The following is a 13861-nucleotide window of genomic DNA, read 5'->3' on the forward strand; positions in this document are numbered from 1 at the left end:
TAAACACACAATTACTAAGCAATTCAGTCATTCCACCCCTAGATACATACTCAGGAGATCGGAAAGCAGGGACTCAGATACCTGCATGCCCGTGTCCGCAGCAGCGTTATCTGTAATAGCCAAATGTTGGAAACAAGCTGAATGTGCGTCTGCAGATGAATGGATAAACAAAATGCAGCATCCACACAATGGATTCTTTTTTTTTTTTTAGACGGAGTCTTGCTCTGTCGCCCGGGCTGGAGTGCAGTGGCTGGATCTCTGCTAACTGCAAGCTCCGGCTCCCGGGTTTACGCCATTCTCCTGCCTCAGCCTCCTGAGTAGCTGGGACTATAGGCGCCCGCCACCTCGCCCGGCTAGTTTTTTTGTATTTTTTAGTAGAGACGGGGTTTCACCGTGTTAGCCAGGATGGTCTCGATCTCCTGACCTCGTGATCCGCCTGTCTCGGCCTCCCAAAGTGCTGGGATTACAGGCTTGAGCCACCGTGCCCAGCCCAGATTCTTATTCAGCTGTAAAAAGGCATTAGGTTGGCCGGGCGCGGTGGCTCACACCTGTAATCCCAACACTTTTGGAGGCCGAGGCAGGTGGATCGTTTGAGGCCAGGAGTTCAAGACCAGCCTGGCCAATATGGTGAATTTCTGTCTCTACTAAATATACAAAAATTAGCTGGGTGTAGTGGCACATGCCTCTGCTGGCCCAGTGTACAGCCTCCTGACCTGACTGCCCTTGTATTCATTCTGCCCTCGGCAGCCAGAGTGCTTTCTACCCTGCTAGCCTGATGGGGTCATTCCCTTCCTCAAACACCCCCATTGAGTCCCATGTAAAACAAAGAGTCAAGGCCAGCCTACAGGCCCTTCCTGATCTGGCTCCCCTCTCTGGACCCTCCGTGCTCCAGCCCCATTGAGTTCCTGTGTTCCCTGAACATGCCTTCTCTGGAGAGAAGGATGTCCCTTGGGAAACACCCCTCCCACAGCCACAGAAGGAGCCCGGGCTGGAGGTCTGGGGGAGTCCTGTTCCCATGTTAGCTACTCAACATGGGAAGCAGAGGGCCTGCTCCCCCTCCACACCCCTCCCCAGACTTGTGCTGTATTGTGGGTGTCAGGTGCAGCTGAACCAGAGAAGAAGGCCAAATTTGGGGTCAGAGCCAGCCCTTTGGTTAGTGGAAAAGGAGAAAATAGGGTCCAACCATAACCATTTTCTTCTTGCGTCTCACTGTTGTTTCCATGTCACCTTAACGCCTGGTATATTTACGTGTTTCCTAAAAACAATGATTTCACAAGCACCCCAGCCGTGATCGTCCCTGAGCCCTTGTGCTCCACAACCTAGCTCCTGACCAGGACCCCCAGGCCTCAGATAGACCCTCACAATGGCTGAGGCTCAACCTGCCCTTGGTTTCTTCCCTGTTTCATGGATGGGGTCAGCAGAAATATTGAGGGAAGCTCAGTTCATAGAAGAGTGAAGCGGGAAGCTAGCGCTTGGAGTATTTCAAGATCTCAACAGGAGACCTTGTCGTTCATTTCACGTCCTCAGACAGCGAGAAGGCTGGCAGGAGCCCATTTCCTTGTAGTCAGTGGAGAAAAGGGGAGTCACAGGGAGGGAGAGGAAGAGACCTGACCCATCCAGCAAGAACAGGGCCTGGAAACCCTCCTTGTCTGAAGCTCCAGTGCAGTCCTTGAGGGTGTAAGTGTGTGACCTGCAGCGAGAGGCCACCAGGGGGTGCTGTGAGACTGGCCCAGGCTGAGCTAGGGGAGGAGGACCCCATATCTCTGCTTGGGGCTCAGTGTCCTTTTCTTCCTTTTGCCTCAACCATTCTGCAGGCCTGAAGGCCAGACCTGTCTAGGGGAGCCGTGTTCCAGCTGTGGGATGCCTATAGATGTAGAGGTGCTCCCAGATTCTTATACATCTCTGTAATTAGTGGAATAAATGGGCCATGAGTGAGAAAGGCTAGAGAAGTTTTGAGAAAAACAGTAGACAGCCTCACGCCATCTACAGAGCAGAGCATGCTCCGAGTGCAGGACACAGTCTTTTCAAGCAGATATGGAACAAAAGCATACATATGCCAGGCTATAAAGAACGTGTCCCCTGCTGGGCCCGGTGGTTTCACGCCTGTAGTCCTAGAACTTCAGGAAGCCAAGGCGAGCGGATCACTTGAGGTCAGGAGTTCGAGACCAGCTGGCCAACATGGTGAAACTCCATCGCTGTCTCTCTCACTACATATATATATGTATATTCATATATATATATGAAGCCAGGCATTGTGGTGCACATCTGTAATCCCAGCTACTTGGGAGGCTGAGGCGGGAGAATCACTTGAACCTGGGAGGCAGAGGTTGCAGTGAACTGAGATCGTGCCACTGCACTCCAGCCTGGGTGACAGAACGAGACTCCGTCTCAAAAAAAGAAAAAAGAATGTGTTACCAAATATCAAAGGGCTGGCTGGGTGCAGTGGCTCACACCTGTAATTCCAGCACTTTGGGAGGCCAAGGCAGGCAGATCACTTTGAGCTCAGGAGTTCGAGACCAGCCTAGGCAACATGGCAAAACCCTATCTCTACTAAAAGTACAAAAATTAGCCAGGTGTGGTGGTGCACACCTGTAATCCCAGCTACTTGGGAGGCTGAGGCAGGAGAATTGCTCGAACCCAAGAAGTGGAGATTGCAGTGCGCTGAGATCACACCACTGCACTTCAGCCTGGGTGGCTGAGCAACAGTCTGTCTCAAAAAAAAAAAAAAAAGGGCTGAAATACAGGTTATGCTTTTGTAGTACAATGCAACAATGCTAGAAATCATCACTAAAATGCAACCAGAAGGCCATTATGTGGCATCACTTCACCCCTAGCCAGGATTCATGGCTCTGGAAATCAACAAACAGAAGGTGCTTCCCATCCACATAGCCCTGGGCTCTGCTATTTTAGAGGCTTTAATTCCCAAGACAGGAAGCCTTCCACCAATTCCACAAGAAGCTGCCCCCTGGCTACTGTGGGCTCCTTATGCCAGAGAACAATAGTCACACGGGGATCGAGCCAAACTCTCAGGGTATCGGGGTGCTGCTACACAGAGAGGGATGAGGGGAGGATATCTCTGGGACACTGAAAGCCTCGGGGTCCCTTCATGTCCTGTGGTAACATTTTCTGCAAACTACAGCCATGTAATTCAGGCAGGAGCGTGAATGGCCCAGACCCTCAGGAATAAAGGTTTGAGTCACCCCGCCAAACAGGTAACACCAAGGTGTCTGCTGAGGGCACAGAGAATACACAGGGGTAGTGGAAACAGCACCAGCTGCAGCCATGTGAGAGTGACAGAAAGGAGGACTCTCATACTGAGGATGTTTCTTCTTTGTTTGGATATGACTGTATTTGCATTTGTCCTAACACTAGTAACACTTTCTTTCTTCCCCTCATTTCCCGGTGATTAATACATCATATGTTCATAAGTGATCTACTTTAAAAATTTTTATTATATATGAACATTTATATATTTTTTATTTTACACACACACACATATATATACGCATGCGCACACACACACACATATACATACTTTTTTGGTTTTTTTTTTTTTTTTATGAGACAGTGTTACTTTGTCGCCCAGGCTGGAGTGCAGTGGCACCATCATAGCTCACTGCATCCTTGAGCTCCTGGGCTCAGGTGATTCTTCCACCTCAGCCTTCCAGGTAGCTGGGACTACAGGTGTAGGCCACCACACCCAGCTCATTTTTGTATTTGTTGTAGAGACAAAGTTTTACCATGTTGCCCAGGCTGGTCTTGAACTCCTGGGCTCAAGAGATCTGCCCACCTTGGCCTCCCAACGTGCTGGGATTATAGGCCTGAGCCACCTCGCCTGGCTGGTAACCTATTTTGATATCTAAGTTACAGAATATCAAAGGTGTGTTTGTGGTGTGGTGTGTGTCTGTGTGTATGTGTGTGTGTGTGAATCAACTGGGAGAATAATAAACATCACCTGAAGATGGATGACGTGATCTGTAGACCTGAGTCCTTCTGTGGGAGGGTTAGCCTGTTTGGGTTATATGAGTGTAGTTGCATCACGTTCGGCAGAAGCATGGTGTTGCTATTGGTTTTATTTGGAGGTTAATCTGGTTAGAGGAAGTGTGCAGAAATGCCACAGTGACAAAGGTGGGCTGGAGTGGTTTTGCCCTGTGTTAACCTGGCTAAACTAGAACCAAGTTTCCCACAATCCCATTCTCCATATGATATGGGGCCAGAATTGGCTGAAAAAATTTGTGAGATACCCAGGTGGCAGAAAGGAAGCGACAGCCATCACTCATTACAGCCTGCTCGGTTGGAGGCCGTAAGACAGATGCAGAGGTGCTGGGCCTGCCCAGGACCAGGGTGAGGGGAGCAGGCACCTGTGTGAGTACAGGGTCGGCACCTGAGACTGAGCACCCTCCTAAATGGTGGCCCTAGGCACCTGCTGGGCACACAGTAGGGCCCCTGTCTGGAAGCTCTCTCTGTTCTCAGGAGGAGGGCAGCTCAGGTGTGACCTGCAAGAAGGAAGAGATTCTGAATAGACTTCTCTGCTGTGGGCTGAACCCTCCCACTGAGCACTTTCCCAACTTGTTACAGAAAACCAGAGCTGGGGCTGGGTGCAGTGGCTCACACCTGTAATTCCAGCACTTTGGGAAGCCAAGGCAGGTGGATCAACTGAGGTCAGGAGTTCGACACCAGCCTGGCCAACATGGCAAAACTCCGTCTCCACTAAAAATACAAAAAAATTATCCAGGTGTGGCCATGGGTACCTATGATCCCAGCTACTTGGGAAGCTGAGGTGGGAGAATTGCTTGAACCTGGGAGGCAGAGGTTGCAGTGAGCCGAGATTGTGCCACTGCACTCCAGCCTGGGTGACAGAGCAGGACTCTGTCTCAAAAAAAGAAAAAAGAAAACCACAGCTGGACAGTAGCAAAAGAGTCAGAACAGATTTTATCAGGAACTACTGCAGTGGGTAAGAGGCCTCGGTATGAGACAGGTTCCATGCAAATACAGCATGGGCAAGTGGAGATTTATAGCCCTGGAGTAGGGTTTGGGGAGTGAGTGGAAAATGGCTGAGAGGAAGCATCTCAGGGCTAAGGGGGAGTGGGGGGGGTTCTGGCTAAATCGACCTCCCAGGATTCCTCGGAAGGCAGTCCAGGGTGATCAGACATCACCTGGGAGATTGGAAATTTGATCAGATAAGGAAGGTGATCAGATGTTGAGGGTAGGTGACTATGGCTAAACCCACTTAGCAGGAATCTTGCTAAAACTGTGCAGTGTAGACACAATTAAGGTGGGCACTGAAGCTCAAGGTCAAAGTCTAGTTGAGAAGTCTTAGAGGAGCCTAACTCAAGTTTATTCAAGGAGAGAGTCTTTGTCACACTGCATGCACGGTGGGGAGACACCTGGGTTTCTGTGAGCCCTGACATCAGAGGCCGTGGGCCTGGTTCCTCCTGCACCTTCCAGGGTTCTGCTGAATGTGTCCCATTGCTGGATTGCTAGTTGGTTCTCAGATTGTCCGTGGCCTGGATGGTGGGGAGGGGAGGGTGGTGGTCAGCTGCCTGTCCTACGCCTGAGGCCTTCACCACTCCCTCCCCTCTCTGTGCCCCAAGGAAGGCAGTCAGGCCCGGGCCCTGGTCCTGGTCGTCAGGGATGGGCCCCTCTGCCTGGACAAATGAGAAGGCTTCTCTGTGTCCCCTCAGGTTTTGGTCTGATAAGGCTTCCCATGAATAAATCCAGCCAACTGGGGGAAAAGGGCAGAGAGGAACCCACAGAAATGGAAGCAGGGCTCTGGGATCGGGCGACCCTAGGTGCCCCACGTCAAGATTCCCGGGTATGCAATGCAGTAACTCCCTCCTTGTCTGAGGCCATTGGAGTTAGGTTTTTGGGACCCAAGGATGGCTCTCTGACACGGTCTGTAACAGACATTGCACATGTGCTCTGCAAGCATGTGGGGAGGGGCACCCAGCACTGCTATCCCAGCCCCGGATACTGCACAGAAAAGGTCTAGAAATCCCATCATAGAGATGCGACTGAACTGCTGGAAATGCAAGGAGAACAGACACAACTCTTGCACAATAAGGGCACCTGTAAGTCTTCTGGAGAAGAGCTCCCACGTGCAGGAATGGTGGGCTACGATAGAGAATGGCTGTGAAAGTAAACAGATGGAAAAAGATACCATAAAATTCCTACTCAAAAGAAAACTGGTGTAGTTATATAGATATCAGACAAAAGCAACTTTAAGGTAAAAGGTATCATCTGGAATAAATAGGGCTATTTTATGTTAATAAAAGTTCTATTTCAGCTGGATGCGGTGGCTCACGTCTGTAATCCCAGCACTGGCAGGCCGAGGCAAGTGGATCACCTGAGGGTAGGAGTTTAACAGCAGCCTGGCCAATATGGTGAAACCCTGTCTCTACTAAAAATACAATAATTAGCTGGGCATGGTGGCGGGCACCTGTAATCACAGCTACTCTGAAGGCTGAGGCGGGAGAATCACTTGAACCTGGGAGGAGGAGGTTGCAGTGAGCCAAGATTGTGCCATTGCACTCCAGCCTGGGCAACAAGGGTGAAACTCAATCTCAAAAAAAAAAAAAAAAAAAGCGCATCAGGGAGGTAATGGTGTTTTTTGGTTTTCTTTTGAAACTCACTCTGTTGCCCAGGCTGGAGTGCAGTGGTGTGATCATGGTTAACTGCAGCCTAGACCTCCTGGGCTCAGATGATCCTCACACCTCAGCCTCCCAAGTAGCTGGGACTACAGGTGCAAGCCACCATGCCCAGCTAGTTTTTAACTTTTTTGTAGAGATGGGGTTTCACCATGTTCCCCAGGCTGGTTTCAAACTCCTGGGCTCAAGTGATCCTTCTGCCTTGGCCTCCCAAAGTGATAGGATGACAGTGTAAGCCACCAGCCGGACCAGCAGTTTTAAATTTGTATATATCTAATAATGTAGTCTCAAAAAATATGAAACCAAAAACTGCTGAGCTACAGGGACAAATAAATTCACAGTCCCTGAGGGAGATGATTTCTTCTCAGCAGAGGAAACAAACAAACCCTAAAAAGCAAAAATAAATAGAAGGTTGAAAGATGATAATGAGTATCTAATGGACTTGTATACAGAGCACGGCATTCAAGGGCTGCAGAGCACATGTTCTCTTCAAAGACAAAAACAGGCAAGAATCATTGACAGAAAGTAACTATATATTGTGTTTTAAACAAGTCTCCATAAGGCAAATTTCAAAGAATTGAAATTATTCAGAGTATGTGCCCTAAACACATACAGTTAAACTAGAAATCAATAACAAAGATATGGCCGGGCACACAGTGACTCATCCCTGCAATCCCAGAACTTGAGGAGGCCAAAGCGAGAGGATAATCTGAAGCCAGAAGTTTGAGTCAAGCCTGGGCAACATAATGAGACCCTGTTTTTATACAAAATAAAAAGAAAGTAGCTGGGTCATGGTGGCATGTGCCTGAAGTCCTAGCTACTCAGGAGGCTGAGGCAGGAGGATCACTTGAGCCTAGGAGTTGGAGACTGCAGTGAGCCATGATCACACTACTGCACTCCAGCCTGGGTGACAGTGAGACTGTCTCAAAAAAAAAACTCCACAAAATATCCCCCAAAACCAAATATATAACTAGAATGTCCTCACGTATTTGGAAATTAAGAAATATGCTGCTAGGCGGATATGGTGGCTCACGCCTGTAATCCCAGCACTTCAGGAGGCCAAGTCGGGAGGATCACTTGAGTTCAGGAGCTTGAGACCAGCCTGAGCAACATAGCAAGACCCTCTCTCTTAACAAAACATTTATACATAGTTTAGCCAGGTGTGGGGGCATGTGCCTCTAGTTCCAGCTACTTGGGAGGCTGAAGTGGGAAGATGGCTTGAGCCTGAGAGTTGGAGGCTGCCGTCAGCTCTGATTGTACCACTGCACTCCAGCTTGGCTGACAGAGCAAGACCCTGTCTCTAAAACAGAAAGAAAGAAGGAGGGAAGGAAGGAGAGAAAGAAGAGAAAGAAAAGAGAGAGGGAAAAAAAGAAAGAAAAAGAGAAAAGGAGGAAACTGCTAAATAAACCAACAGTTGGAGAACTCAAAAAACAAAATTAGGTGACATTTTAAACTGAACAATGATGAGACCACTGCATAAAAATTCGTAGGATAGGCCGGGGGCGGTGGCTCAAGCCTGTAATCCCAGCACTTTGGGAGGCCGAGACAGGCAGATCACAAGGTCAGGAGATGGAGACCACCCTAGCTAACCCGGTGAAACCCCGTCTCTACTAAAAATACAAAAAAACTAGCCATGCAAGGTGGTGGGCGCCTGTAGTCCCAGCTACTCCAGAGGCTGAGGCAGGAGAATGGCGTAAACCCGGGAGGCGGAGCTTGCAGTGAGCTGAGATCCGGCCACTGCACTCCAGCCTGGGCGACAGAGCGAGACTCCGTCTCAAAAAAAAAAAAAAAAAAAAAATTCGTAGGATACAGATAAATCAGTACATAGAGGGAAATTGGTAACTTAAATCCCAGCCCTTTGGGAGGCTGAGGTGGCAGGGATTCCTTGAGCCCTGGAGGGTGAGGCTGCAGTGAGCTACGATTGCACCATTACATTCCAGCCTGGGCAACAGAGTGAGACCCTGTATCAAAAAAAAAAAAAAAAAAAGACTGCTGTTTAATTTCACAGATTTGTGAAATGTAAAATTTAAATACTAATCCCACCCACAAAATAATGCCACAGAAACATCAGAATAATGTTTGACCAAATATCTGGCACTGTGGCCCTGCCAAGTTGACGCATAAAAGTAAATATCACCCTGGCCGTAAATAATGGTAGCTACATCATCATCCTTGTGTCCAAGGAAACCTCAAGACTTCTGGGCTTTGAAAAATATTTTGAAGCTGCCAAAATAGCAGAGACCACTTCCAGTGACCCTGAGAACCTGAGAGTTTCTAGAACCTTCACTTCTGGGTCCTGGGGAAAGTGGTCCTGTATTTCCTCTGGAGACAGCCTGGGAGACAGGGATCCTTGGTGGTGCAGGCAGAGTCTCTGAGGCCTGGGGCGTAGACTCTGAGGCCTGGGGCAGGGGACTGACCAGCAGGAGGCCAGAATGTGGGACACCCAAGAACACCGGAGCAGGGCAGAGGTGACTGGATGGGGCATTCTCCTGTGCTCTGAGGGAGGAGAGCCAGGTGGGACCCAGAGGGCTCTGCGGAGGCACCAGGGACCCTAAAAAGGGAGAGCACTGAGCAGAACAGCAGGACCCAGCCTCCTCTGTCCAGGCCTGGACACATCTCAGTCCAGGAAGGGGTGAGGTGAACCTGGGTGATCAGAGCCGCAGCTGCACCTGCTGGAGAGGCCCGGCTCAGCCCAGCCAGGCAGGGTCCCCAGGATCCAGCCAGACCCAGATTTCCCACCACAGAAAGATGTGGTCTGAGGCTGCCTCTGTTTAGAGACCATCGCAGGTGCAGGATCAGGTGGGGCCTGAAAGGGAGCGGCTGGGGACACTATATTTAAAAACAGTTCCTTCCTCTCCCAAGACCTGGGGCTGTCCTTGGGGGAACCACAGTTTCTGAGTCCCAGGCAATGATGAGTGTCACACTCAAGGAGGGTGCTGGGGAGGGAGCAGCTTCAGCCCAGACCCCCAGGGCAGGTGCTGCTCCAGCCCTGAAGGTGAGAGGAGCCAGGGTCAGGGGCAGCAGTGGACCAAGCCTCCCAACAGGGGAGAAGCTGCACTGGATTGGGGCTTCCCAGGGGCTTCCCCTGTACCTGCATCAATGTTTCTTAGGGTGTCCACATCCCATTACTGCTCAGCACCTTGCCTGTCTCCCCAAGGATCGGGAGCTGTCTGGGATGCAGCCTTTGGTGCTTAGGGGACTCTCAGTGTTTGTGGGACACTGGAATCTGAGCATCACTCCATGGAGCCTGAGCTCACTATGGCTCTTGTGATCTCCATGAGATAACATGAAGTCTGCTGTTCGTCTGTCTGTCTGTTGTAGCATCCCACAACCATGGCTGGCAGATGCCAAGGGGATGTGTGAGATGGCCCAGCTCCAGGACAGACATGTGGCACCCATGAAACTCAATTGGAGGGAAGCTGGGGAGAGCCTCACAGCACTGGACAAGCCATCGGATGGCGCCGCCCCCAGGGACACACCCGGTGGCGGGGACCGGGATATGGAGGACCTAAGGCAAAGAGTGGCTTAAAACGTGACAGCGGATCAGCCGCTGGGGAAATGCAAGAGGGGATTTGACAGCTGGGCCAGGTGTTCCAGGAGAGCACTTTCCAAAAGATTTTCCATCCAAACTTCCAGCAGGAAGTAGATCTTCCACTGTCATCCAGAGCATATCTGCCCATTCAGGTAACTGAAGCAATATTCTGGGAACCCTCACCATCCCTCCTGTGGAGCAGCTCGCTCTCCAGCTGGAGTCAGCTCTAGGCTGCCTCACTTTAACAAAATGTTAGCTGCAGCCATTGGAATGAATTTCACACCCTCTATGAGTTGGAGTGCAAAATTGGAAGAGTGGCAGTTGACTCTCAGTATCATCAAGGATTCATTTATTTTATGATGGTTAACAACATTTTTCAAGCCACACTAACCGGGCCAGCTGGTAATAATAGTAATGATAACCGGCCGGACGCGATGGCCCACACCTGTAATCCCCACTCTTTGGGAGGCTGAGGTGGGCTGATCGCCTGAGATCAGGAGTTCGGGACCAGCCCGGTCAACATGGTGAAACCCCGTCTCTATTAGAAACACGAAAATGTAGCATGATGGTGGGCACCTGTAGACCAGCTACCTGGGAGGCTGAAGCCGGAGAATTGCTCAAACCCAGGAGGCAGAGGCCACAGTGAGCTGAGATAGCAACGTTGCACTCCAGCCTGGGCAGCAGAGTGAAACTCCATCTCAGGAAAAAAAAAAAAAAAAAAAAAGATAATACTAATAAGCCCCTGAAGGTATTACACATGCAGCACTTTCCAGTTTAAAAAGCACTTTCAAAGGACAAGTAGAGTATGGTCCCACCCATAGGAGGTACCCAGGGTAGCCAAATAGAGAGATGGGAACTAGCATGGTGGTTAATAGAGCCAAATAGAGAGATGGGAACTAGCATGGGGACAGATTTGAGTTTTGCAAGATGGAAAAGATCTAGACGTGCCATTGCACTCCAGCCTGGGCGGCAGAGTGAGACTCCGTCTAAAAAAAACTAGAAAAAGCCAGTTGCAGTGGCTTATGCCTGTAAACCCAGCATTTTGGGAGGCCAATTCAGGTAGATCATGAGGTCAGGAGTTGGAGACCAGACTGACCAACATACTGAAACCCCATCTCTATTAAAAATACAAAAATTAGCTGGCATGGTCGTGGGTGCCTGTAATCCCAGCTACTCAGGAGGCTGAGACAGGATAATCACTTGAACCTGGGAGGAAGAGATTGCCATGAGCCGAGATTGCCCCACTGCACTCCAGCCTGGGCAACAGAGCAAGACTCTCAAAAAAAAAAAAAAAAATCTAGAGATGGATGGTGGTGATGATTGCACGACATTATGAATGTAGTTAATGCCACTGAATTGTGCACTTAAAAACGGTCAAGATGGGCCAGGCGCGGTGGCTCACACCTGTGATCCCAGCACTTTGGGAGGCCCAGGCGGGCGGATCATGAGGTCAGGAGATCGAGACCAGCCTGGCCAACATGGTGAAACCCCATCTCTACTAAAAATACAAAAATTAGCTGGACATGGTGGTGCATGCCTGTAATCCCAGCTACTCAGGAGGCTGAGGCAGGAGAATTGCTTGAACCAGGGAGTCAGAAGTTTCACTGAGCTGAGATCATGCCACACTGCACTCCAGCCTGGTGACAGAGCAAGACTCTCAAAAAAACAAAAAAAAGGTCAAGATGATAAATTTTAGGTCATGTGTATGTTACTACTTTTTTACAAATGAAGAAAACAACACTCTGACATGCGTTATCTCCCAACACCAACCTCAGCCTGGCCCTGAAAAGTGAGCAGAGCCGGCAGCATTTCCAGCCCCATCTCTGGAGGAGAGGAACCTGAGACTCCTGGGTGACCAGAGGTCTCTGGCAGCACCAGCAAAAGAGCCTGGCCCTGGCCGCCCAGCACAGGTGCTCAGTCCCTCCTCACTGCCACTGCTCCCCCCACTACCAAAGCACAGGGTCCCGATATGTTGGGAGAGGGTCGCAGATGCCGGGCTGGGAGAGGACCGGGGGGCCTGTCAGAAGCCATGACATGATGCACTCACTGCTCGGGAGGAAGCTACTGGCCTCTGAGTGAAATCTATAAGAATGAACTCTGGAGATGCATCGTACAACATGGAGACTACAGTTAATAAATGTATTGTATACTGGAAAATTGCTAAGATTAGATCTTCCGTGTTCTCAGTACAAAAGCATAAATATGTGAGGAGACGGACGTGTGAGTCAGCTTGATTTAATCATTTCACAATGTGGCAAAGCATCACATTGTAGGTGGTCAATATATACAGTTTTGTCAATTACACCTTCAGGAAGCTGGGGCGGGGTGTGTCTGTATGTGTGTGTCTGTGTGATGTGAGGTCTGTGAGGTGCTGAACATGGTACATTAAACAGCATTTTCATTCTAACCTCATGATTCCTGGACTTGAACCGTTGAGTGACTTCTGGCTAACCCCAAACCTGTTTCCTCCTCTCTAACCACACCTCCCTCCAGGGCTGGTTGGAGGAGCCTCAGCCCAGCCCCCTGAGCTCAAGCCCTGGGGGACTCCTGCTGGGCAGCTCTCTGGACCCCAGTGAGATGCTCCACAGACCCAGGGCGCCCTCGGGGAAGGAGGGAAGTCAGGCGCATCACCTCCTGGGACCAGCCCCGAGGGGACTCAAGCCCATCCAGGGTGCAGGTTCCTCCAAAGGAAGGACCCAGGGGAGGGTCTTGGGGGGGCCATGGTGCAGCCCACCTCCCTGTGTGACCTCAGCCCTTGCTGACCCTCTGCCTGTGGTGGGAGGTCCCCGAACAAAGCACCCAGGGCCCCAGGGGCAAAGCCAAGCTGACAGGTGTGGGAGGCAGTTGAGCCCTGGATCCTGACCACAGCAGGGCAGTTGGCAGATGTGCCTCTGGGACAGAACCCCGGGGTAACGGCCATGGACGCTGGAAGGGGCCTGGCTGGGGGCAGGGACCAGAGGATGAGGATGGGGCCACATGGACTGGAGTGCCCTGGGAGAGCTGCTGCCAGCGAGAGACCGGGGCACCACTCTCCAGGGAGCCCACGCTGCAAGTCAGGCCACAAGGGCCTCTGACCCTGAGGGCCGATGAGGCCAGAGACAGACCAGCGGGGCCGTGAGGCCCCTGGTGAGCCAGGCCCTAACCTCAGGCAGCGCTGGCCCCTGCTGCTGCTGGGTCTGGCACTGGTAACCCATGGCCTGGTGCGCCCAGCGGCTGCACCACAGAGCAGGGCCCTGGGCCCTGGAGCCCCTGGAGGAAGCAGCAGGTCCAGCCTGAGGAGCCGGTGGGGCAGGTAAGGGGTGAGAGATTCCAGGGGAGGTGGGGGTTCTGGCAGCAGAGGCGGGAAAGGATGACCAAGGGGAGATAAGCCAGAGGGAGGAGGAGGAAAGTTAATCCCTGGAGGGGAGCCAGAGACACACTGACTTTAACCGAAGTGTTAATATTTTGTCCATCATGGATTTGTTTAAATTAATTTTTATTGCTTAATGTCATATTAAAATATTATTTATCTTGATTCCAGAGATTTCTGCCACCCCTTACATTTGGCACGAAGGCCAATGTCTCCCTCACCTCCCCCTAGTACTTGGGGTAGGGCAGGACCAGAGGCAGGGGCAGGACGTCCACAGGGGTGGTGGCCGCTATCCCTGAAGGGTGCCCAGGCCTCCCCCCCCCCCCCCCCCCC

General features: G+C 51.0%; 1 protein-coding gene across 1 annotated transcript in view; it reads left to right on the forward strand.

Annotated features, from left to right (window-relative positions):
- Positions 1–13085: 13085 nt before the first annotated feature.
- The window catches only part of LOC111522008 (immunoglobulin lambda-like polypeptide 1), an 8320-nt gene continuing 7544 nt past the window's right edge, over positions 13086–13861 (forward strand). The window contains exon 1 of the mRNA XM_026447489.1: positions 13086–13471. Coding sequence (XP_026303274.1) covers positions 13266–13471 — 206 coding nt within the window. The 5' untranslated portion in view covers positions 13086–13265. The remainder of the gene's footprint in view (positions 13472–13861) is intronic.

The sequence above is a fragment of the Piliocolobus tephrosceles genome, chromosome 19, assembly GCF_002776525.5.
Source record: "Piliocolobus tephrosceles isolate RC106 chromosome 19, ASM277652v3, whole genome shotgun sequence".
Lineage (NCBI taxonomy): Eukaryota > Metazoa > Chordata > Mammalia > Primates > Cercopithecidae > Piliocolobus > Piliocolobus tephrosceles.